Source organism: Balaenoptera borealis, assembly GCF_965194805.1.
Source record: "Balaenoptera borealis genome assembly, chromosome: 9".
Classification (NCBI taxonomy): domain Eukaryota; kingdom Metazoa; phylum Chordata; class Mammalia; order Artiodactyla; family Balaenopteridae; genus Balaenoptera; species Balaenoptera borealis.
The window spans coordinates 38,840,506-38,864,210 of record NC_138873.1 but is presented as its reverse complement, the minus strand read 5'-3'; the positions used below and the strand labels follow the sequence as shown (position 1 = coordinate 38,864,210).

Genomic DNA, 23,705 nt, shown 5'->3' with positions numbered 1-23,705 from the left:
ATTAATTCCTCTAAGTTTCTTTCTACTTCCACCACTATACTAAAAATGCTCTCCACTTGGTCACAAAATAACAGATTTTTGTCAAATATAATGGCTGTTTCTCAGTCATCATGCCCCTTGACTTTCCTGAGACATTGAGACTGCTGATTTTTTGACTTTTTCTTGAAAGTGTCCGGGCTTTGGGATACTGATACACTGTGTGTCCCGATCTCTCAGGTAACACACTTTCCTTTTTACCAGTTCTTTTACTTTTCCAAGAAGCTGCCTTTCATTCCCTTCTCTTTTCTCTCTACATTCCTGTTTATTGAAGAAATCCTTTTCTCCTTTGGCTTCTAACTCTAAACCTCTAAGCTCATAGATACAAAACCTTATGTGAGGATTCAGAGTGAATATTCCCGATTTCCTAGTGTCTCTAGGACACCTCTGTCCACCCCACCTACATTTCCTTTGCAACTTCTACATTTCATCACCTTCTTCATCTTTTCGTGCTTGAGACCTTGGAGTCATATATAGCTAATGTCATCAATTTCTAGCCTTTTCCTGTGAAACAGCTTGACAATTACAAAAGCAGTGATACCACAGTACAGAGAGTATGATTGTGATTGTATGTATTCATATAACTGAAAGGGTATATAACAAGATGCTATTAGTATTTTTCAATGGGTTGCTAGGTCCTGTGATATTTAAAAAACTTAATTCCTTATAATTCCACACAGAATATTAGTCATGGCTATAAATAATATTTAAAGTAAACAGAATTCACTTCCTTAATGCTGCCTCTCTGTACCTCTCCCTATCAATTTCTCCCACCTTTATAACACTTAGATTACTATAAAAGTAATCTTTTACTCATATGGCCAGACGTCATTGCTGCAGTCCTGCCATTTTCTGTTCCTCATGTAGCCCCTGGAATCTCCTTTGGTCCTTGATCCTCCCCTCACTGTCTCCTGCTTATGCCATGCTCATCCCTGCCTCCGGGCTAACTCCTAAATAGAGTTCCCTTTTATTGAATCTGAACCAAATGGCAAACATCAACTGGATTTCTTATGACAACCCTACCAAGTGAGTATTCAATAGACAAAAAAATTAAAACTCAGAAACGTTAAGTAATTTAGGTCACACCCCTAGCAAGAGAGTCAAATTCATGTTTTTCTACTATAAAGCTGACTTCCACCATGTTTTATAATCACCTTCCTGCCTCAGACGCTTTTGCATATTCCTAAAATCCCAGCTTGATCCATCATCTCCCTGAAGTTTTCACTGATTGACACAGACTACAGGAATGTCCCCTCTCTCTAGACTCCTAGAGCACTCTTCACAAATGTAACTAATTATCTGGTAGCCATCTTTCAATAGTTCACGTCTATGTCCTTGATCATATTCTCTTGGGATGGAAACAATATCTTATCACTTGTTTCTAAACTTTGTATCACCAAGCACAATTCTTGACATATGGCAGTGATATTAGCATAATATATGGTGTCAATAAATTGTTAATTGATTATATTTTATAATAAAATAGCCCTTAGTGCTGATTTCTCTTTCCTTTTAGGAAGAGAAAAATAAATATAACATAAAATAGGCATAATTATTTAATGTCAACCAATACTAGGAAATTTATAGTGCATATATTACTATTTTCCATTATATACCAAAAGTAAAATAAAGCATAAAATACAATGCTATGCTTACAGGAAGGGGTGACATCATTCACCTTTTATCTGGCCAGCGATTTTTCGCTGACCCCAGTAAGGGTGCTAACAGCAGTAAAGTAATTTATATACATAGCTTTTCCTTTTCTTCAGATATATCTAAAGTTCAGTTATAACTTTTGATGTTAAGACTCAATGTATCATTTTGTCTTTATCATGCATTTTTCTTACTGATTAAAATTGTTGATTTTTCCATTTATCTTCCAGAGAATGCATACTTTCAGATTTTATAAAGTCACTTAAAATTATTTCATTCACTAAAAATACAAAAACACTTAAACAATCCCTTTTGATATGTTGACAATACTTTTCGTAGAAGTGACAATAATTTAGGTTAATATTTAACCTATACAGAGAAGGGTGAAGCAAGAATTACTTAAATGTAGGTTAAAATTTGTAAAAATTAGTTATGTGAAAATATTTTAACACCAACGATATGAATGTCTGCATGTACATAGTATCACTTTCACTATAGGGAGAGATATAGATATAACCTTCTTTTGCGTATGTAGATACAGACATGTAAATATCTTCATATAGATATAAAATATTTGGTATAGGGTTAGCCCTAGAAAGACTGTAATTAATTGGAGTTTTCCTCGGGAATTTTAGTCTTTTTTTTTTCCTGCACTTTATTCTATGATGTTTCTTCTTCTAACTTTTAACACCTGTCTTAAAAGTGACCAGCTAATCTCTTGTCTTCCTTTCTCGAAGAACCTGTTTGCAGGAAGTCTCTTGTAAAAGTATTCCATTACGCCTCCAAAGAGTATTTGGATATTTAATTAGCGGGAAAGAAAATAGTTGAATCTGTTATGTTGAACTGTATGAAACTAAAAACTAAAAACAAAAACAATTTTGTTTTTGAGGTAAAAGATGTTCGAGTACAGGTGATTCCATAAGGTTCAACCAATTATAAGAATAAGATTTAGACATTTGTCACTATCTGGCTAAATTCTCTGAAACTGAAATTGTCCCCTTAGCACTTTGTAAACAATGTTCAATTGCCCAGTAGATAAATAAGGAGCAGCATATGTTAACAGTTCCAATGCTTTGACAAACGTATCCGATTTTGCTAACAGAAAATAGAAGCTATATTAATTTTAGCATACTTTTGTGTATGGCTTATTACAATTAAAATATTTGCGGTACACAAGTATTTTTTCAATGTTTTCAGCATTTCAAGGCCTTACACAGCCTGATTGTAACACCGGCCTTGTTCATTATAAACAGAATATATACTTATATGTAAATCTTACAAAGTGTCCTTACCTGCTTTGGACATCTTTTCATGTTTTTTAATTTCAGGTTCTGGGGTGAGACAAACACATACACACACACAAACAAACAAATTGGAAAAAATAAGCATGTTTAAAAATCCGTACTAAATGGAATAATAGGCAGGTTTAATAGATTTTTCTCATTTCTTCTCAGTCTCAATTATAGTTACATACTTTTATCAGTACACAATGGAATATGTATTTGTAGTAAACTATAAAGTAACTTAAGCAAAGGACATTGGTTTAAATTCCAGTTTGCTAAAAAGTTTTATACTAATCAAGTAATTTGGCATTTTGTCTTTAATAAGAGCCCATCTCTTATAATTCATAAATTCTCTAAGCATTGCAAATAAGGAAATTAGCCAAAACGGTTCAGAAAAAAAATGTGTTGTAATTTTTCCTAATTTGACGAATTTAAGCAATTTTCTACTTCTGACTACATACGTTGAATTCATGGAGCTCCACCTGGTGGTTAATTTAATCATTTCAAACTGGTATAATTATTGTTTTTAGTAGTATTTGTTATTAATTTTATAAAATAAATTAAATTGGATTAACTTCAGTATAATAGTATAAACACATTAAAATAAAGTATTGTGCTTTCTTATTTCCTAGGACAATGGCTTTTGTCTAGAAACTCTGCATTCTAACTTAATATCAGTACAGGATAAATACATAGTTTTTTGAGCTATCCAAGTAATACTCATGACACTACCCCAACAACTGCAATAACTGATATTTTCATGCTCCCCAGTCCTTTCTCTTATTTAAACAATTTTGCCTTGGACTCATAGTTCTCCTCTCTCGGCATAAAGTCTTGTTTTGATTAATAGAAGGGTTCTGGTACATTACAATTTTTCCTCCCTTCAAACAGCAGAAAAACTGAGCTTGTGGTTGGGATATTACTGAGTACAGACTTTGTGTCAGGGGTAGTGCTAACCAGCTTTATTTGGGTCTTAGCCTAATGGAGTCTATTTCTTAGAGTTACAAGTTTTTATAAAGCTCATTTGCTTAACTGCAGAATTTTAGGTAATACAGAATTCCATAGCCATTCACACCCTACTTCCTGTACCACTTGAAATCACATCCTGTAAAAAGTGATATCAGCGCTATTATTGCACTTCCACACTCCCTGGCACATATTTCTCTCTTTTTAGTTGACACATTCACTTAACCGGGTAGGACATACACTATTTTAATATTTTCTATGTGCCTTAATGTGGTATAAAATTTTGTTATACTATTTTTAATTAATTTTTGTTTATTGTCTGTATCCCCTCTTTCGATTTTAAGTTCCATAGGGCAAGGGTTGTGCCTTGTTTGCTACTCAAATACCAGCATTTGGTCAAATATCTAAGACGTGGTGTATGATCAATAAATACTGTTGAATGAATGACTGAACAAAACAAATATAGACAATGAAATATAGAGCAAAAAATATAGAGAAATATGAAATGCTCCCTCCTGTGTATCTGTAGTCCTAGAAGAAACTGATTCATGCTTCTAGAGTTAGAGATAAATATTCAATGTTCTAGGACAGGGTCCACAGGCATTTTGCTCATCATGTAGAGCTGTCTATTTGAAAGAGTTTTGCTTCTCACTCTACACCTGGTTCTCTCCCCTGTCAATCACATTGTCATGTAATCTTGAAGTGGAATCATTTTAGACTTAATGTTTGTCAAAAGATCTTCTGTAAAAAATAAAAGTTGTGGGGAATACTTTTATCAGCTATGAGCACAATACAATCAGAACCAAATTCTACCTTGTTCATGAAATTTTATAACCACTCTTATGATCATTCAACATGCATGTGGCTGTGGACCCTCTCACGATGTGAGAACTACTGACTTTTGGTGTTATGTAAACAATACTAACATGATAACCACACAACTTATGAATTCTTGGGAAGCGTGGAAAGGAGGCTCTTGGATCTATAATCTGGTTTTTTAAGCAAACTCATTTACTTAGTTTTGTGACCTTGGGCATTACTTAAATCCTCAAGTCTCAATTTTGTCATTGCTGAAATGGAGAAAATAATGTTGTAAAATTGATGTAAGAATTAAGAGTGACGTGTGGAAAAAGCTTACTTATTTTAAAATTATGCTCATGAACTTAAATTACATGATCTCTCAAGGTAATTTTCTTTTGTTCTTACAGAACTGGAATTTTACCGTTGAATATGCAAAGCAGGAATTGATAGGTGAGGATTTCTAAGGTGGACATCTCTTTTATTAGCCTACTTGGCCCCTAAGAACTTGGTGCCCTCATTTTGTAGACAGCATTTCTACTGAAGTGTGTCTTTAATTTTTGAGTCACATATGGATGCCTGTTCTTAGTCCTATAAAAATGACAAATATATATATATATATACATATTTATATATGTATATATAGTCAAATAACAACAACAATATATATGTCTATATATATACTTTTTTTTTAAGTTTAGTCAAAAGTCTTCATTGAGAAGTTTCAGGAAATTAAGGGCAGTATTTGATGCTGAAGACTGAGATCTGGAAGCCGGGAAAAGAGAACGGGAACTTGCATTTTCACCCCGTCTATACTGCTAAATATTTTTAACCATCGATTTTTATTGTATAATAAAATATCTGGTTTCCATAAACATTTTTCACTTGAGCCCTTCTTTCTGGGCTCGACTCACAAGCACTGCAGAAACATAGAATCAAGCAATCCCCAAGCTGAGTGTTTGAAGCAGACAGCCTGCCATTTCATATGCAGCACTGACTTTTCCAGGCGGTTGATTTCACTTATGAAATGTTAATTGCTGGTGGATCTGGGGAGGGGAGCTTCATTAATGATTTTTCAGTGTCATCAACACTGTGTTCTCAAGTAAAGCAGGCCAACCAAAACTTCAACATGCATGTGCTTGAATTAGAGAAGGGCAGCAGTGGGGATCAACTTTGTTTAGGAGTCTCTGTTCTGTCTTTATAAATTGAAAAGAAAGAAATCTATGCAATATATAAATCCCAAGAATGTGCATTCTTTTAAGAATATCTCCACTTTAAATATTTTGCAAGTTAGAAGCTGAATGCCACTGATTTTTCTTTTCCCAATCTTTTTTGTTATCATTATCAAATTGCTTCTTCAGCACATAGAAGCCTTATATGTGTAATAAAATATAATAATAATAATTCTTGGTTTTGCAACTAATGATGTTTTGTATTTTATACATGGCACTCACTAAGTAAGTGTATTATATGCATTATCTATAATTTATTTATATAATATTAAATATTCTTTTTTTTAACATCTTTATTGAAGTATAATTGCTTTACAATGGTGTGTTAGTTTCTGCTTTAAAACAAAGTGAATCAGTTATACATATATATATATGTTCCCATATCTCTTCCCTCTTGCATCTCCCTCCCTCCCACCCTCCCTATCCCACCCCTCTAGGTGGTCACAAAGCACGGAGCTGATCTCCCTGTGCTATGCGGCTGCTTCCCACTAGCTATCTATTTTACATTTGGTAGTGCATTTTTATTAGCTCTCTAACCCCAGTAGAATACAAATTTCATGAGTCCTGGGGTGAATTTTCATTTTCTCTGCTGTATGATAGTGTCTAGATCAGTGCTCTGCACAGACTAGGGATCAATAAATATCTGTTGCACAAAATTTGTTGCACGAATGAACAATTATATAATCCTCATTTACCACTCCTATGAACTAAATACTACTATTACACCCACTTTACAGATAATAATACTGAGGCTTAATACTTGTCTAAGTATGTACTCCCTAGTAAGTGGAAAAACTGGTCTTTGAATACTGATTCATTCCAACTCCAAAGCCTTAAATACTTGTACGCACACTGCTATAACTACTGTTGATACAGACAGAGTGAAAGTTTTTAAATATTTCATGCATAAAAACTACATAGTAAGCCACGTGCTATATCTTATAGGTACAAATTACTAACAGAGTCATTAAGATTGTAATTAGCATGAACGATAAAGCCACAGAGGTTTCTATTTTTTTCCAGCCAGTCATTAAATCATGAATCGTATAAACAGTTTCCTAAATTAAGCTGGTTAAACTAGGTAAATATACTGAACATGGATAGAAAATTGATAGCTATCTCACTCACTGCTGGAGTAGTATTCAATATTTAGTGGCGTGGGAAGATTTTACATTTAAAAGCAGGTCACCAAACCTATTTATATAAAATATACAAAGGAACTTCAGCATTGTTTTCCCTAGGCAATTGTATGTGAGTTCTGGTCTGAGGGAATATGGGAAGCCTGCTGGCAAAGGAGGCAAGTCATATTGCCAGGCATGACTCCCAAATCTACCTCAGGCAGCTGTGTGACCCGGGCAATTCACTTCCAGTGCTTCAATTTTCACATTAATAAAAAAAAAGGATTGCTGTGAAAATGAAATTGAACACTACGTGTGAAGCACTTAGCGTCAGACACAAAGCCAACAGTGTATGTTAGTCTCTTTACTGATATTTGAAATGATTTTTCTTATATTTTTCTACCAAGATGTTCAATAAAATATATTTAAATATAAATATATTTAAATAAAGCAATTAAAGTTGTATTAAATGAAGTAACATTCATAAATTTATTCTAAACCCATGATTTTTATATCATTTGAGTAATCATTTGCATTTTTTGATGAAAATCCACTACTATTACAATTACATACATATACACATTTACACTTTACTGTGTCCTTATTGTATTATTTAACAACAAATGGTTTGCAAAACACACACACACACACACACACACACTTTCATATTTTGTTTTCTGCATGAGGTTTTATTGGATGGGATAGAGCACTATTGTCTCTCCAATCAGCTCGCTACCCAATTTGGGATTTGGAAGAACCGTCAGGGAACACATGTTTCTTCTTAACTATGTCTTAAGAGAAAGTGTTTTGCAAATAAGAGGTCTGTTTTAATAGGTAGCATTTGATTTCATCTGCTGTGGACACATTATTTTGTGACCCTGGTAAACAGAACTGTGAGAAAGACAAGCTCTGATTATCTTTCAGTTTGATTTGAAATGTCTTCAGTTCACAGATTTCCAAAAGACAAAACTGTCCTGAGTTTGGGTGAAGTTACACAGAGAACCAACACCTGACAGCCTCTACCCCACAACTTTTCATCTTATCTCTGCCTACATTTCTTTCCTTCAATATTCCATGGACTGTTTAATATTTTCCTTCCTCTTATTGAACCATGTTCATATGTTTGTGAAACCTCATGCATTCTCTATGTTCCTATTTTTCCTGCTTGAGTTTCTAAATCAGTGTTATCTTTGTAAACTGAGGAATCCTTTCATGCATAATAAAGGGGCAAGGTGATGATGTTCTCAAGTAATTGCCCAACTTCATCCAAAGCAAGAGATCATTTTTTTGCACTGCAGCTGGAGAAAAACAGACAGACACAAACCAAATGAACAAAAAAATCCCTCAGTTTAAAATTTTTTTCCCTATTGAAAAACCAAATGGTCTAATGTGAGGCATCTAAAACACTCTAAATTTTAATTTTCTCACCTTCTGAAATGGGAGCAATGATAATTAGCTGATGTATGTGGCTGAGATTAGATTGAATAACTGAACAAATATTTCCTGAGCACTCATGTACTAATACCTATATCATAGATACCATTGATTGGATGAAAACTTTGGTTTGCTTTGTCTAAGTCACCACTGGAGGCCACTTCACTTTTACTCTTTCCCAGCTCTCTTTCCCAAGTATTGTGAGATCTTTGAGGACAGGGATTTTGTCTTGTTCATCTTTGGAGCCTCAGTGACTAAGATATCCCCAGAATATTATTCTGACACTCAAAAATTGTTATTGACACCAAACAATTTAAGATGTGGTTTCAAAATGCCAAGAAAATCAAATTTATAAGCTTCAGTTTTAGATGGTTTAGACCAAAATGTAAAGTGGAATCCCTGTCCCATTAACTAAAACCTTACATGGGTGGAAAAGTCATTTAGGATGGACCCAGCAGATACACAACATTGGTGTACATTATCCTCAGATAATTATCTGGTAATTTCACACCCGCTCTCTCTCTGCGTTTATGTCTGTGTCTGTCTGTCTCTCTCTCACCTCTCATTCCCATTAGGTCAACAAGAAAAGCAATTATGCTTTATAAGCTTCTATAGGTATAGTTTTAAAATAGCTCTAGTTCGCAATAAAAACACTTAATGCATGACTCAATGCTTTATGACTAAGTCCTGATTCTGCAACCCTTCCTTGGCAAGATTCCCGTAGGACTTTGATGCTCACAAAGAAAGTTTGCTGAGTGGACAGTAAAAACACAAAATGAGCCAGAGGGCATTCTCTCTTTGCAGCACAGAATAAATGCATACATTTTCCGTGCCTCATTCTGTCATCATTTCATTTTCGTGATCCTTTGTCTTTTGTATATGCTAAATACAATGTCTCACATTCCTGATAGTGTCACTCTGTCTTTATCTAATCTTTCTTTTATGCCTTGCTATGTGTGCCTCATTATTCTATCCTTCCCTGAAGCTTCCCAACATGAAGAGTCTGCACTGAAAGAAGTAAGAAATAATTGGAGGAGGCTGAACATATTGTAGGTCGCACAGAGAATAGTCAGTCAGAACAAGGTCCTGTGATGTTATTTGAAGATGGCAGGAGAGCTGGTTGGATATATTTCAGGTAATGAACCAGCTGACTTTAAAGCATTCAAATGATTCAGAAAGTTGTGCAAAAATCACTTGCCAAGGTAAATAAGCAGACATTCTTTGTTTTTTTCCCTTATCAAGAGAGAGTCACTTTTTCTTACTTATGTTTCTGAGCACCAGAGTTCATTTTCTTTAACTTGAAGTGAGAATAATCAATTATGTGAATAAAAGGTCAGAGGTCATAGGTATGGATCATCCTACAACTGGTTAAATATATAAAAATAATAGATGACCTTATATGAAAAACTTTTTAAATTTAAATTTAAAGATTTAAACATTTAAATCTTTTTAAAAAGGGAACAAGAAAAATAAAAAATAAAATAATTTTATTTAAATATATTTAAATTAATTATTTATTTATTTAATAAATACAATACTATGACATTTTTAAAAATTTCCCCTGAAGGAGAGAAGCACATTAGAATATTTGCATAATGTGGCTTGGAGTGACAAGAAAAATGAACATGCAGAGTGAAAGTGAGTCATCCTCTTGAGGGCTTAAATGGAGAGAATACCAAGGAAGGACTATTGGGGCTTTACATTTATAATTATCCATATATTTTACATACATATAGTTGCACATTATTATTGCTGTACATTAATTTTTTGGATGAAGGAAATAAAATTCACAGTACTTGGATACATTAATTTTGGAAAGCCAATTATTAAGAGAAAATTCTGGCAGTCTCAACTACTTTTCTTTCCAAAATGTAACCCCTTTCCATTCATTCTATCAACTTGGCATTTTGGCCTGATGGGCACAACCGGAAAAGTGTTAGACTGTCAGTTGCTACTAGAGTAAAAGTGCTACTATTACTGGTACAATTTTTATTTAGACAATTCTTCAGGAAAAGAATTGTCAATAATTCTTCTTCAAATGTTTGGTAGAATTCACCATAAAGCCTTCTGGTCCTGGACTTTTCTTTGTTAGGAGGTTTTCGATTATGTTCTTACTTGTTATTAGTCTGTTCAAATTTTCTGTTTCTTCATGATTCAGTCTTGGCTATCATATGTTCTAGACATTTATTCAGATCTTCTAGGTTGTCCAATTTGTTGGCATATAAACATTTGTAGTAGTCTTTTATGATCCTTTTTTTATTTCTGTAGCACCAGTTATAATGTCTCCTCTTTCAACTCTGATTTTATTTATTTGGCTCTTCACTTTTTTTTTTAATCTAGCCAAAGCTTTGTTATTTTTGTCGATTTTTTCGAAAGACAACTCTGTTTTGCTGATTTTTCTATTCTCTATTTGGTTTAAATCTTCACTAATCTTTATTATTTCCTTCCTTCTGCTAACTTTGGGCTTAGTTTTTTCCTTTTTTCTCTAGTTCCTTGGAGTAAGAAGTTAGGTTGTTTAATTGAAATCTTTCATCTTCTTTTTTAATGTAGATATTTATTGCTATGAACTTCTCTCTTAGAACTGCTTTTGCTGCATTCCGTAAGTTTTGGTATGTTGTGTTTTCATTTTCATTTGTCTAAAGATATTTTCTAATTTCCTTTTAATTTCTTCTTTGACCTAGTGGATTTTTAAGAATATGTTGCTTAATTTCTATGTATTTGTGAATTTTATCATTTAAGTGTGCATGATGTTATCATTCTGTTTGACGCTCTTTGGATATTAAACGAAGACTTTTAAGACTCCCTCTGTTTACTAAAAGAAGATATGTTAAACTTTTAATCTAACAAGACTTCTTTTAAAATTAATTTCTTTTTTAGCAAGAATTTTTTGAGTTGTAGCTGTCCTGATATATGTGAGACGACAGTGACCCCCTTTAAGGAAAGAAAGCCTAATGTGACACCACCTCTCAGAGGTGAAAGTGAAAGTCTGCATGTCGTGTTACACTTTCTATCAAAATGTCCTAGGACTGTCATTCACATTCAGCACCACAGGCCTGAATTTTGGTTGTTCGGTGGAAAACAAATGATGAAATTCAATGCATAAAATTGCAAAGCACCAATAAAATTCCAGCACATTACTAAGAGAGATCATTTTTGCTTTAAATGGTAAAAGAAAAAACACGTTAAATATACTCAAGTGGTTATTTGAAACATATAGTAAAGTAGAAAATTCAATATTAATGAAATGAGAATATAACTTTAAAAAATACATCTTTTCCAAATGCTGCCTTCCCCACCACCATTATCTGTGGCCACGCACTGGCTGGTGCTACACTGACCATGTGGAATGGGATGATGAAAAAACAATACCTGGAAGGATGAAAGAAGAGAGAGGAAACTCTTAAGTAGATATTTCCAGTGTTCAAAGACTCAAATTAGCATCACGTGTTTTTAGTGGAAACCTAAATTGTTTTTCATTCATATATACATTCCACACACATTTCTACTGGGGAAAATTTTGCACTGCACTCCCTAATAAAAATGCAGAAATTTATAATATTTCTGTCTGTCCCTCATTTTTGATATTTCTATCTTAGTTTGGCAAAAGAATTGTAACATCATTGAATGATTGAATTACTTGATGTCATCAAATCTTTTCAATTTAGATATTTATATAAATGTCCCTTGCAATCAACAGTCAGATCATGTTGAAGAAATCTAGAGTTCTTTTAAAGAAATAAATTAGTTTAGCTAAATCCAAAGGAATGTCATTAGTCTTCACAATTAATTCATTCTTCAAATAATACAATGTAACAACATTTTGCTGCCTATTGAACATTTAACATAACATGTAAAAATTCTCTTGCAAGCAAAATATCCTAATTTACATATTATGCCTGAAAAACATAAAATTGTATATAGCACCAAAATAACTACTACCTAGGTGACAATAAAAATAAAGTTTTGGATATGATGATATTTCTCTGAAGTGAAACATAAATGCTTTAATAGGCTTGGAGTCCATGTTGCTTTAAATACTTTTTTAAAAAAATTAAGTACATACATGGCTGAGAAAAAAATCATGCCATGCTCTCATGTTTCACTAAATAACAATTTTGTTTAATTTAAATTTAATTGCAAAGTTAGAAAAATATGACTTTAGGGTATTTTTTTATACATTGCTACACTAATGGAGCTTCTCCTTGCATCCTTCATTGCTCTCACTGAGTCTTCTGTCAGCTTTCCCCTCCTACTACTCTCCCACATCTCCTCCAACTCCAGCACATGCTTATAAAAGTTCACCCAAAAGTTTTTTTTCTTTTTAATAAAAATTCCAGCAAATTGGAATTTTTACCACTAAGTCCCTGTATATTTGTCAATAGTTTACGTAGATCTTCTCTTCTGGGTAAATGTAGAAACGGGCTCTATTTGAACATTCAACATAGCAGGTATATTTCATGGTTTTACTGGTTCACTAATATGTTCATTTTGACAACAAGAAATATTAGACAGTTCGGAGAATGACACCACACCCATAGAATGTCTTGGGATAATTAGAAACTAAATGTATTACACTGGACTTAACATATTTACTTATGTTTTAGGGAACATAACTTGATGCATGGCATATCAGAATCCACATTCCTCTGAGCCTAGTATAGTAGGAAGGCCAGAGATTCAATAAGATGCCTTAGCAAGATCACAGTGCTTGATTTGGAGATCAGCGTTCTCAGGCTGGCTCTGGGGAATTACAATAACTGAAAAGTTTCTTGACTATTTCAGTTTTATTTACCTACAAGATGATGGTTTTGGACTATAGTTTATCGCTAAGTTACTCCTAGCTATAAAATTTGTTAGGATTTTACTGTATCTGAACTTACAGAATGGCAAGCTATCACTGAGAAATTTTAAGTATTCTTTTGTATCTTAAATCTTTGGTTTCCCATGGCTATTCCTAATAGGATTTACCCTGGGATATTTACAAAATGTAGATTTTCCACTACAGACTCAAAGAATCAGAATAGCATATGCATTTTTCAAAGCTTTCTTAGTATTTCTGACACAGCCACTCTTTCCTTTGTTGTTTCACAGTACAATTTAGAATTTTTCCTTTGCTCAAAAACAGAGGAGGGCATATAAAAATTAGAGTTTTGAGAATATGAAAAATAATGATATACTACTTCATTGCAAATAACTGAATATGCAATAGGCAGATCAATGTGTTTTCACATTTCATTATAGAGTAATACCTTTTTCCTTTAGGGAAGCTGGAACCTTCACTTCTTTTCCCTTAATAGGCTCTGGAAAGAAACATTGAACATTTATTTGAAACCAAGATCAAAAGATGTAAGAAGACATATACAATGGATTCAATGAGCTATCGGTAAGGTGAACCTGGATGGAAATGATATGATGTTTTCTTTCAAAAATAATTTTAATCATAGACAAAGAAACAGCAGTATAGAGTACAACAAGCTGTTCTCTAATCATTTCTATTTAAAATAAATGTAAATTGTTGAATGAGGTACAATCTATTTGTTCATTTAAGGGGACGTGTATTTGGATGAATAGGAACTTGCTTTATCTGTAATTTTAAAAAACACATGACTTCAGCATCTAGAAGTCTTCCAAAACTGTTATAATCAGCACTAACTTAGTTTATTTCTTTCAGGCTATGTTTTTTCAAAAAAATAAACAATCAAATGGAAAACTCTGCATATATCATGTAAATGTGGTGTTTTAGGGCTTCCCTGGTGGCGCAGTGGTTGAGAATCTGCCTGCCAATGCAGGGGACACGGGTTCGAGCCCTGGTCTGGGAAGATCCCACATGCCTCAGAGCAACTAAGCCCGTGAGCCACAACTACTGAGCCTGCGCGTCTGGAGCCTGTGCTCCGCAACGGGAGAGGCCGTGACAGTGAGAGGCCCGCGCACCGCGATGAAGAGTGGCCCCCGCTCGCCGCAACTGGAGAAAGCCCTCGCACAGAAACGAAGACCCAACACAGCCAAATAAATAAATAAATAAATAAATTTATATTAAAAAAAAAAAAAAAATGTGGTGTTTTAGTCATCAGACTCAAGTCAAACAAATTTCAAGAATAAGATTAAAATAAATTTTGAGACAGTTTCATCTGTGAACTCCCAATGTCTTAAACATGTGGTCCTTAGTTAAAGCAAATCAAGTAAAACTTCATTTATCCTGCCAGGTTCAAATACAAAATGATTCTGATCATATCATGTCTTCCAGACATATATATGGGTCTGGAAGACATGATAAATATGATAAATTTATCATATTTATGATAAATTTGATAAAACATATGATAAAATATGATAAATTTGATAAAATATATGATAAAATATAAAATATATATTTTAATCTATTAAAAATAAAAGCTAAAACCAGTTTTCTGCCTTTTCTGCAACATTAAATCTCAGTATCTATTGTACTGACAAAAATGATTAATAATGCAGTGAGAAAGAAGGGAAAGAAAGAAATCTATCCTTCCAGCCCTTTTTTCTATTCTCATCTGAGGTTTGGGATGGAAGGCAAAAAATACGGTGGTGGTGCTTGTGGATGGACATGCCGCTCCAAGCAATCACTTAGAATCCACTGAGTTCGGGTGGATTTGGATTGTGTCAAGAATGTATTCTGGGGTTCCACAGAAAATGCTGTGTCCCTCAGAGCAAGATTTTCTTGATAGATAAACTAGAGCCTTAAATATCCATAGGCTTGTAGACTTTTTAAAAGTGGCTTTGGTGGCAAAGGAGTGTCCCTGTTGCTATTTATTGTGCTAAGAATAAATAAGATCAATTTTTCTGTGTATTTCAGCATGTGAAGATGAAATCAAGAACTATGAATTGAATAGACACACGGAGAAACTTCATTAACTTTTTTTTTTTTTCAGGCTGACGGGGGTAATTTGCTGCTTTGCATTTGGCTAAACCAAAAGAATTAACGTATCGTGAAATGAGAAGTGGTGGTGGGGACAGATTCCTGGTGGGGTGGGAGAGCACAACGCCTGGAACTTCACATTTCAAGATTCAGCATGTTGATTTAAATGGGTGTCTGTACATGACTGTGTGAGATTAAAGTAGTTATAAAGAACAAGACCTAAAGAGAGGCCCTGTAGACTGCTTCGATTTTGGTAGAGAAAGAAGGAAGGGGTGGAAAAACAGATATACTTTTATAGGGTATTTGAAGGTCATAAACCCATCACCTTAAATTTGAAGAAAGTCCTCAGAAAATAGAAATAATTTTTATTTCCAAGTTTGCTAGTAGGAAGATACCTTCGCTCCCAGACTGGGTCATCTCCTGCACCAACTTTCCTGAATCTCATTTCTTCTCAGTGTCCTTTTTGACTTCAAGGGGTTTTGACCTGATTTCAGAAGTCCACAGACTGGTCTGAGCGTCCCTAACTACCCAAGGATACCAAATATGACCAAAAACGTGGAGACAGTGTTATATGGGAATTCTGCACTTCTGTATTAGTAAGGATTGAAACACCGTTGATTTAGGTCAGCTATTAAGGCATTTTTCAATGCATCTATCTTGTTTGTCAGGAGCAAAGCATTGGAGAGCACATTTTGTGTGTGTGTTGTTTTTACAAATATGGTAGTTTCGTTGCATTTGACCAAGAGCCTACAGGAAGGCTTGTGAATCTTGATTATCAGGATCTAGAATATGTTTAAAGGTGCTGGGATATTTCTTGGAACTCTCAAAATAATCTGGTAGGAGGCTGTAATGGAGAAAAAGTTTACAAAGGAATAGGAAGATCATTTCAGGTTTTACACCACTCCCAGAGACAAAGGCAATAATGAACTAGGGTGAGTGTTCGTGATGAATAAATCACTGGGGATCAGTTTCAAAGTCATCAGCCAACTTACCCTATTCTTAGCTCTAGCTTTTGTTTGATGAGTGGGAATGGCCAAGAAAAAGCATGGTGAAGACAAAGAGAAGTTGGGGGAATCATCAGGTGCATGGTCCTGAGCATCAGAATATGAAAGAAGATAAGCTCTGCTCTGAATTCTCTGGCATTAGATCCAAACATATGCAAGCCTGAGTCACAAAGCTAGTCAATAATTCTAATGTCCATCATATTATGCCAATGCCAGAGGAACCTAAGGGTGCTACTATTGCATTCTCAATAGAAGGTAATTAATTAACCTCCTTGTTGCCTGGTTATGATTTGGTCTGCAGTTTCTTGGACCATGGGTGAATCTTGCAACCTCAGATAAGTCAGACTAATAAGAAGCAAGCAGCGAGAGGATAGTGGTGGATGCCAGAAGGAATATAACCAATAATAGGGCTGACTAATAGGGTTGTCTGGTTTCTGGATGGTCAGGGCTGCATAAGCAGAGCTCTGCCCTCTTGAGTGTGTACAGAGGGCTTACATGAGTCCACTAGCCCAGGAAAGTCAGTAGCTGAACCAGCAGCAAAAGGCAACAAGACGTGTCTTTCTCTTGCTCTTTTTCTTTGGAATAATCATCCCTAGCCCTCTCTATACCTCCTTAAATAAAGACACAAGCCTAATGATGTTTCTTTAAATGTCTAATTTACTCATGGTTATCACAGCCCCAGTAAATATAGCCTCAAAGGATTTCTGTGTAATAATTCTGATTTTCGAAATGTAGCATTGCTTCAGTATGGGTTCTAATATATACATGCAGGTGGAGTCTGTAAGAGACCAGCAAAGGTAGGCAATCTTTGAGCTGCTCCAGTGAAATAAGAGGCTATGTAGCAAGTGGAATTGCTGCATTCTGATTCTGCCACAGTTCAGCAGCAAGCTTCAATAATCCTCTCCAGAAACAATAACACTGCAGAGGTTAAAGGCACTGAAATTTTATAGGTAATACTACAATTTTTTCTTTGATTTTTGTATATAATGAAAATTATATTCAGAAAATAAAGGAAAAGTGACAATATAATTCTTCTAAAATTGTACCCAACTTGTATATAACAAAGATATTTGAGGGCATTAACACAGCTTGAATAAAAAAAGAGGTTCATTTTAAATAGTTCCAAATCAATAATGATATGTAGTAGACATTTATATAAATGATTTTCTAGTGACCGTGGAGACATGTTGCAAATAGTAGAGAATTTAACGTTGAGAAAAAAGTGTTCCCTAGGAAATTGTCTGCAATTGTACATTACTAACAACAACAACAACAATAATAGAAATTACAGGAGCCTACTTAGTAAAGGGGTCGGTGTGGATATAAATTCTCTCAGATAGGGACTTCCCTGATGGTGCAGTGGTTAAGAATCTGTCTGCCAGTGCAGGGGACACGGGTTTGATCCCTGGTCTGGGAAGTTCCCACATGCCACAGAGCAACGAAGCCTGTGCTCCACAGCTACTGAGCCTGTGCTCTAGAGCCTGTGAGCCACAACTACTGAGCCCATGTGCCCAAAAATAAATAAATAAATAAATAAATAAATTCTCCCAGATAATGTTTTCCGGGACAGATGTTTACAAGTACCATTTCCAATTAGTTTAGGCTTCAGCACAAGTGAGGTCTTTAAGTAGTAGTTTAAATTTCTGATAATCATCATTACCTGAAAGGTCATTTTAGAGGTAAGACCCAAATTTCTGTTGTGTTGTTTTCATAGTGGACAATAATATATGGTCCAAGTATTCCTGTGAAATAAGTGCTCACCAAAATAAGTATATTTCATACTGCATTGGAAGGAGGGAAGGTTTAGATTTTGCATGTATATATGGATTTTCCTGGTAGTGTGTTTCAATGATACCTTTAGTTCTCACACAAACAAGGACAATGTTTTTGTTAATTGTCAGATAAAATGAGAATGGAGGTGAGAAGGAGTCTTTCTCAAAGAACAAGTAATCACTGGTGAAAAATGGACTGAGCTCCTGTGTGGGAATTAAGGAATGTCACCCCAATAGTAAAAGGATTAAGACTATTTTTCCACATTGCATATCCAATGTGTCTACGTCAAATAGATTTTCTAACTTACGTAATGAGCTCTGCACTCAAAGCAAAGGTGCTTTGAAAAATACAAATACAAGGGCCCTATTTTAAGGAGCAAGCAGTATCTGTGTTAAAATGAAATAAATGGGTGTTAAAATCCAACAGACTTGACTTTGATTCTTGCCTTTGCCTCCTACCCATAGTGTGACACTGAGTAATTTAAATTACATGTACCTCAGCTTCCTCCTTTACTGAAATGGTGATATCAAGCACAACTTGCAGAAACAAAATATATAAAGTAGATTGCAATGTGTCTGGCAAAGAGCAGATGCCCTGCTTCTGTACTTCTCCCAAACAATCCTCACACCTTTGTCTGGCTAACTCCTCATGCATCATACTTGAATTTAATATAACTCTTCAGGAAAGCCCTCTCTGATTCCCCAGACTTGATTAGGAAGTCGATAGAGATGGCTTGATGCTTTATGTGGACATTATTCTTAGAAAGAGGGCTGGGATTTGAATGGTATTTAAATAAGAATGTCATGCTCTTTCATAGCAATAAGGAACCTGATAAGACTAAAGCAGACAGAACATGACTAGGAGTCTTTGAAGACAGCAGAATTCAGAACTCCAATTCCCAAGTCTTCCTCTCTATTCCTAGCTTTGCCATCTTTGTTTTGCCAATGATTAGCAAGTGTTTGGAAAGATTATGCACTAAATATATAGTTAATGAAGGACAGAAAGGAGAGAACCAGAGGGCATGGAAGCAAACCCTTCCTATACTCTTTATTTTCCTTCTAATCTTTTTTTATCCCTTCCATTCTTTTTTAAAAATCATTTTTCTGTTTTTTTCTTTCAGAAATTATAACCAGAGCACTTTAAGTCATAGTGAACTGAAGGAAAGTATTTAACAGACAGGTAAATAAATAAAAGTTTTCAAATATATGAGGGTGTCCTGTGCAATTTTGACCCACAAATCTGCAAAGATGACTAATGTACTGTGGATACATTTAGATATTTTTGCTAATAAATTTCTTGTGTTATGTTAACTTGACTCTATTACCTTTATCCTTCAGAACTGATGAAGTCTTCCCGGATTTTTCTTTTCTAATTTCTGCAAGAAGAATCATAGGGAGGAAAGGTTACAAGGAATAATGGAGAAAAACTGGCAAGTTCTTTATGTGTTATGTTTACTGAGGCTTAAAGAACCAGAGGGGCTCTGCTTTGGTATTCAAGATACAGGTGTCTACTGGGATAAATTGCTTGTAACATATTGAACTAAATATACAGAAGATAGAAAATAAGCCCTGAAATTATTACAAGGGGCAGACTATGGTAGATACAAGAATGTACGAATAAAATACTATGGGCTTTGGAAAAAGAAGATATGATAAGAGTTATAGCTAACATTGTCACTTACTATGTGTCACAGGGAATGTTCTCTACTGTTTAGTCATTCAACGTTCACAATAACCCTGTTAGGTTGGTAGGTCTTGTTATTATTGCTACTTTTCACATAAAGGGATTAAATAACTTTCCCAAGGTCATGTAGCCCTTAAACGGGAAATATGGGATTTGAACTAATGTCTCTCTGAACTCAAACACAAAGGTATTGGCTCTGGTAGCTCAATGATGGAATCAGGAAAGGCTTTGGCAGGTGGTACTGAAGAAGAGCTTAAAAGCTGGAAAGGAATTAGACCAACAGAAATGAAGCTGAAAATACTTTTTAGGACAGAAGAGAGAATGGGGAGGCATGGGGTGGACAGTCTGTCAGTTTGGGTGTGTGAGTCACTTGTAACCAAAAGAATACAGTAGAAGTGTTGCTGCGTGACTTCCTAGTCTAAATCAGGAAAAAACATGTGGTTTCTATCTGCTTCTGTAGTTCTGGGGGGTCTCCTGAATTCCTGATCCTCTAAATCATGAGCAAAGTAAAATCAGCTGTTGTTTTATATCGCTAAGTTTTGAGGTGGTCTGTAAGCAGAAACAGTACATGAAACAGCTAATAAACAACAAAATATTGTACCATGCACAATGTAAGTTCTCCAGTAGAGCTATATAGATAACAGAGAAATGGTTAATTCTACTTTTAAAACTGGGGAAGGTTTTTACTGCATTTGGGTTTAGGTTCCTCAGCTGACTAGAATTTCACTGGTCAGGAAATAACAATTTAACAGTATATCAGGGTGCAGGATGTCAGTTCAGGTTTTTTTAAAAGCTGAGGATCATACAAAAAAAGAACTCCTGGAGTTCTTACTTGGTTTACAGAAGGATAATCTACCATCAGTTTACATACGGAATATAGGTAACAGAGTTCTTTGGAGGAAGACGTTATCTTTGTTTTGAATATATTGTGCTTCATGTGTCAACAAGATACCCAAAAAGGAAATGTCTTGCAAACAGTTGGAAATACGGGCGAAGTACATATTACATGCAAGTGTTGCAGAAGCAAATCAGCTTGAAGTCTCATTTACAAATGCAAGCTATCAATACAACCAGTAACATGATTTTTTTAAATGCCCCAAACAAATCTTATTTGCTTTGTTCTCGTAGATAAACTTGATTTAGTGAATAAACTAAATATACAAGGGCAAAATAAGCCAGAAAGTTAAAAATTGTTTTCTTACTAACATATGAAATTAAAAGAAAAACTGATGTCCCGTGTTACTTTTTACCTGCATATTTTAAATCCAATCTCATATAATTTGCCTATATTGATATATATTCATATATTGGTAGTAATAAATTTTATCAATTTTGCTATTGCCATATGTTTAAAAATGAATACCACACACAAAGTGTGATCAAAAGAGCTATAAATAGAAAGCTAAATTTTAAATAATTTACTAGATAATAACTATTCATTTAAAGAGAAAAATATTCAATTTCAATAAATCCAGGGTTGTTTTTTTTTTTTAAACATCTTTATTGGAGTATAATTGCTTTACAATGGTGTGTTAGTTTCTGCTTTATAACAAAGTGAATCAGTTATACATACACATATGTTCCCATATCTCTTCCCTCTTGCATCTCCCTCTCTCCCACCCTCCCTATCCCACCCCTCTAGGTGGTCACAAACCACCGAGCTGATCTCCCTGTGCTATGCGGCTGCTTCCCACTAGCTATCTATTTTATGTTTGGCAGTGTATATATGTCCATGCCACTCTCTCACTTTGTCACAGCTTACCCTTCCCCCTCCCTGTGTCCTCAAGTCCATTCTCTAGTAGGTCTGTGTCTTTATTCCCGTCTTACACCTAGGTTCTTCATGACCTTTTTTTTTTTCTTCTTAGATTCCATATATATGTGTTAGCATACGGTATTTGTTTTTCTCTTTCTGACTTACTTCACTCTGTATGACAGACTCTAGATCCATCCACCTCACTACAAATAACTCAATGTTGTTTCTTTTTATGGCTGAGTAATATTCCATTGTATATATGTGCCACACCTTCTTTATCCATTCATCTGTCGATGGACACTTAGGTTGCTTCCATGTCCTGGCTATTGTAAATAGAGCTGCAATGAACATTGTGGTACATGACTCTTTTTGAATTATGGTTTTCTCAGGGTACATGCCCAGTAGTGGGATTGCTGGGTCATATGGTAGTTCTATCTGTAGTTTTTAAAGGAACCTCCCTACTGTTCTCCATAGTGGCTGTATCAATTTACATTCCCACCAACAGTGCAAGAGTGTTCCCTTTTCTCCACACCCTCTTCAGCATTTATCGTTTCTAGATTTTTTGATGATGGCCATTCTGACCGGTGTGAGATGATATCTCATTGTAGTTTTGATTTGCATTTCTCTAATGATTAATGATGTTGAGCATTCTTTCATGTGTTTGTTGGCAATCTGTATATCTTCTTTGGAGAAATGTCTATTTATGTCTTCTGCCCATTTTTGGATTGGGTTGTGTGTTTTTTTGTTATTGAGCTGCATGAGCTGCTTGTAAATTTTGGAGATTAATCCTTTGTCAGCTGCTTCATTTGCAAATATTTTCTCCCATTCTGAGGGTTGTCTTTTGGTCTTGTTTATGGTTTCCTTTGCTGTGCAAAAGCTTTTAAGTTTCATTAGGTCCCACTTGTTTATTTTTGTTTTTATTTCCATTTCTCTAGGACCTGGGTCAAAAAGGATCTTGCTGTGATTTATGTCATAGAGTGTTCTGCCTATGTTTTCCTCTAAGAGTTTTATAGTGTCTGGCCTTACATTTAGGTCTTTGATCCATTGTGAGTTTATTTTTGTGTATGCTGTTAGGGAGTGTTCCAATTTCATACTTTTACATGTAGCTGTCCAGTGTTCCCAGCACCACTTATTGAAGAGGCTGTCTTTTCTCCACTGTATATGCTTGCCTCCTTTATCAAAGATAAGGTGACCATATGTGCGTGGATTTATCTCTGGGTTTTCTATCCTGTTCCATTGGTCTATATTTCTGTTTTTGTGCCAGTACCATACTGTCTTGATTACTGTAGTTTTGTAGTATAGTCTGAAGTCAGGGAGCCTGCTTCCTCCAGCTCCATTTTTTGTTCTCAAGATTGCTTTGGCTATTCAGGGTCTTTTGTGTTTTCATACAAATTGTGAAATTTTTTGTTCTAGCTCTGTGAAAAATGCCAGTGGTAGTTTGATAGGGATTGCATTGAATCTGTAGATTGCTTTGGGTAGTAGAGTCATTTTCACAATGTTGATTCTTCCAATCCAAGAACATGGTATATCTCTCCATCTATTTGTATCATCTTTAACTTCTTTCATCAGTGTCTTATAATTTTCTGCATACAGGTCTTTTGTCTCCTTAGGTAGGTTTATTCCTAGATATTTTATTCTTTTTGTTGCAGTGGTAAATGGGAGTGTTTTCTTACTCTCACTTTCAGATTTTTCATCATTAGTATATAGGAATGCCAGAGATTTCTGTGCATTAATTTTGTATCCTGCTACTTTACCAAATTCATTGATTAGCTCTAGTACTTTTCTGGTAGCATCTTTAGGATTCTCTATGTAGAGTATCATGTCATCTGCAAACAGTGACAGCTTTACTTCTTCTTTTCCGATTTGGATTCCTTTTATTTCTTTGTCTTCTCTGATTGCTGTGGCTAAAACTTCCAAAACTATGTTGAATAATAGTGGTGAGAGTGGGCAACCTTGTCTTATTCCTGATCTTAGCGGAAATGGTTTCAGTTTTTCACCATTGAGGATGATGTTGGCTGTGGGTTTATCATATATGGCCTTTATTATGTTGAGGAAAGTTCCCTCTATTCCTACTTTGTGC

The 23,705-nt window shown here is 34.8% G+C and overlaps 1 protein-coding gene across 10 annotated transcripts in view; it reads right to left on the bottom strand.

The window, feature by feature from the left end:
* The window catches only part of TRDN (triadin), a 370,366-nt gene that overhangs the window by 54,633 nt on the left and 292,028 nt on the right, over positions 1-23,705 (bottom strand). For 9 of the 10 annotated variants that reach the window (XM_082406161.1, XM_082406160.1, XM_082406155.1 and 6 more), the window contains 3 exons: positions 19,514-19,564; positions 13,770-13,820; positions 2,982-3,020 (listed from right to left, as the gene is read on the bottom strand). In XM_082406161.1, coding sequence (XP_082262287.1) covers positions 2,982-3,020; positions 13,770-13,820; positions 19,514-19,564 — 141 coding nt within the window. Of the gene's footprint in view, positions 1-2,981; positions 3,021-11,833; positions 11,890-13,769; positions 13,821-19,513; positions 19,565-23,705 lie in introns of those variants that run through there. The other variant, XM_082406153.1, reaches the window with a different exon arrangement.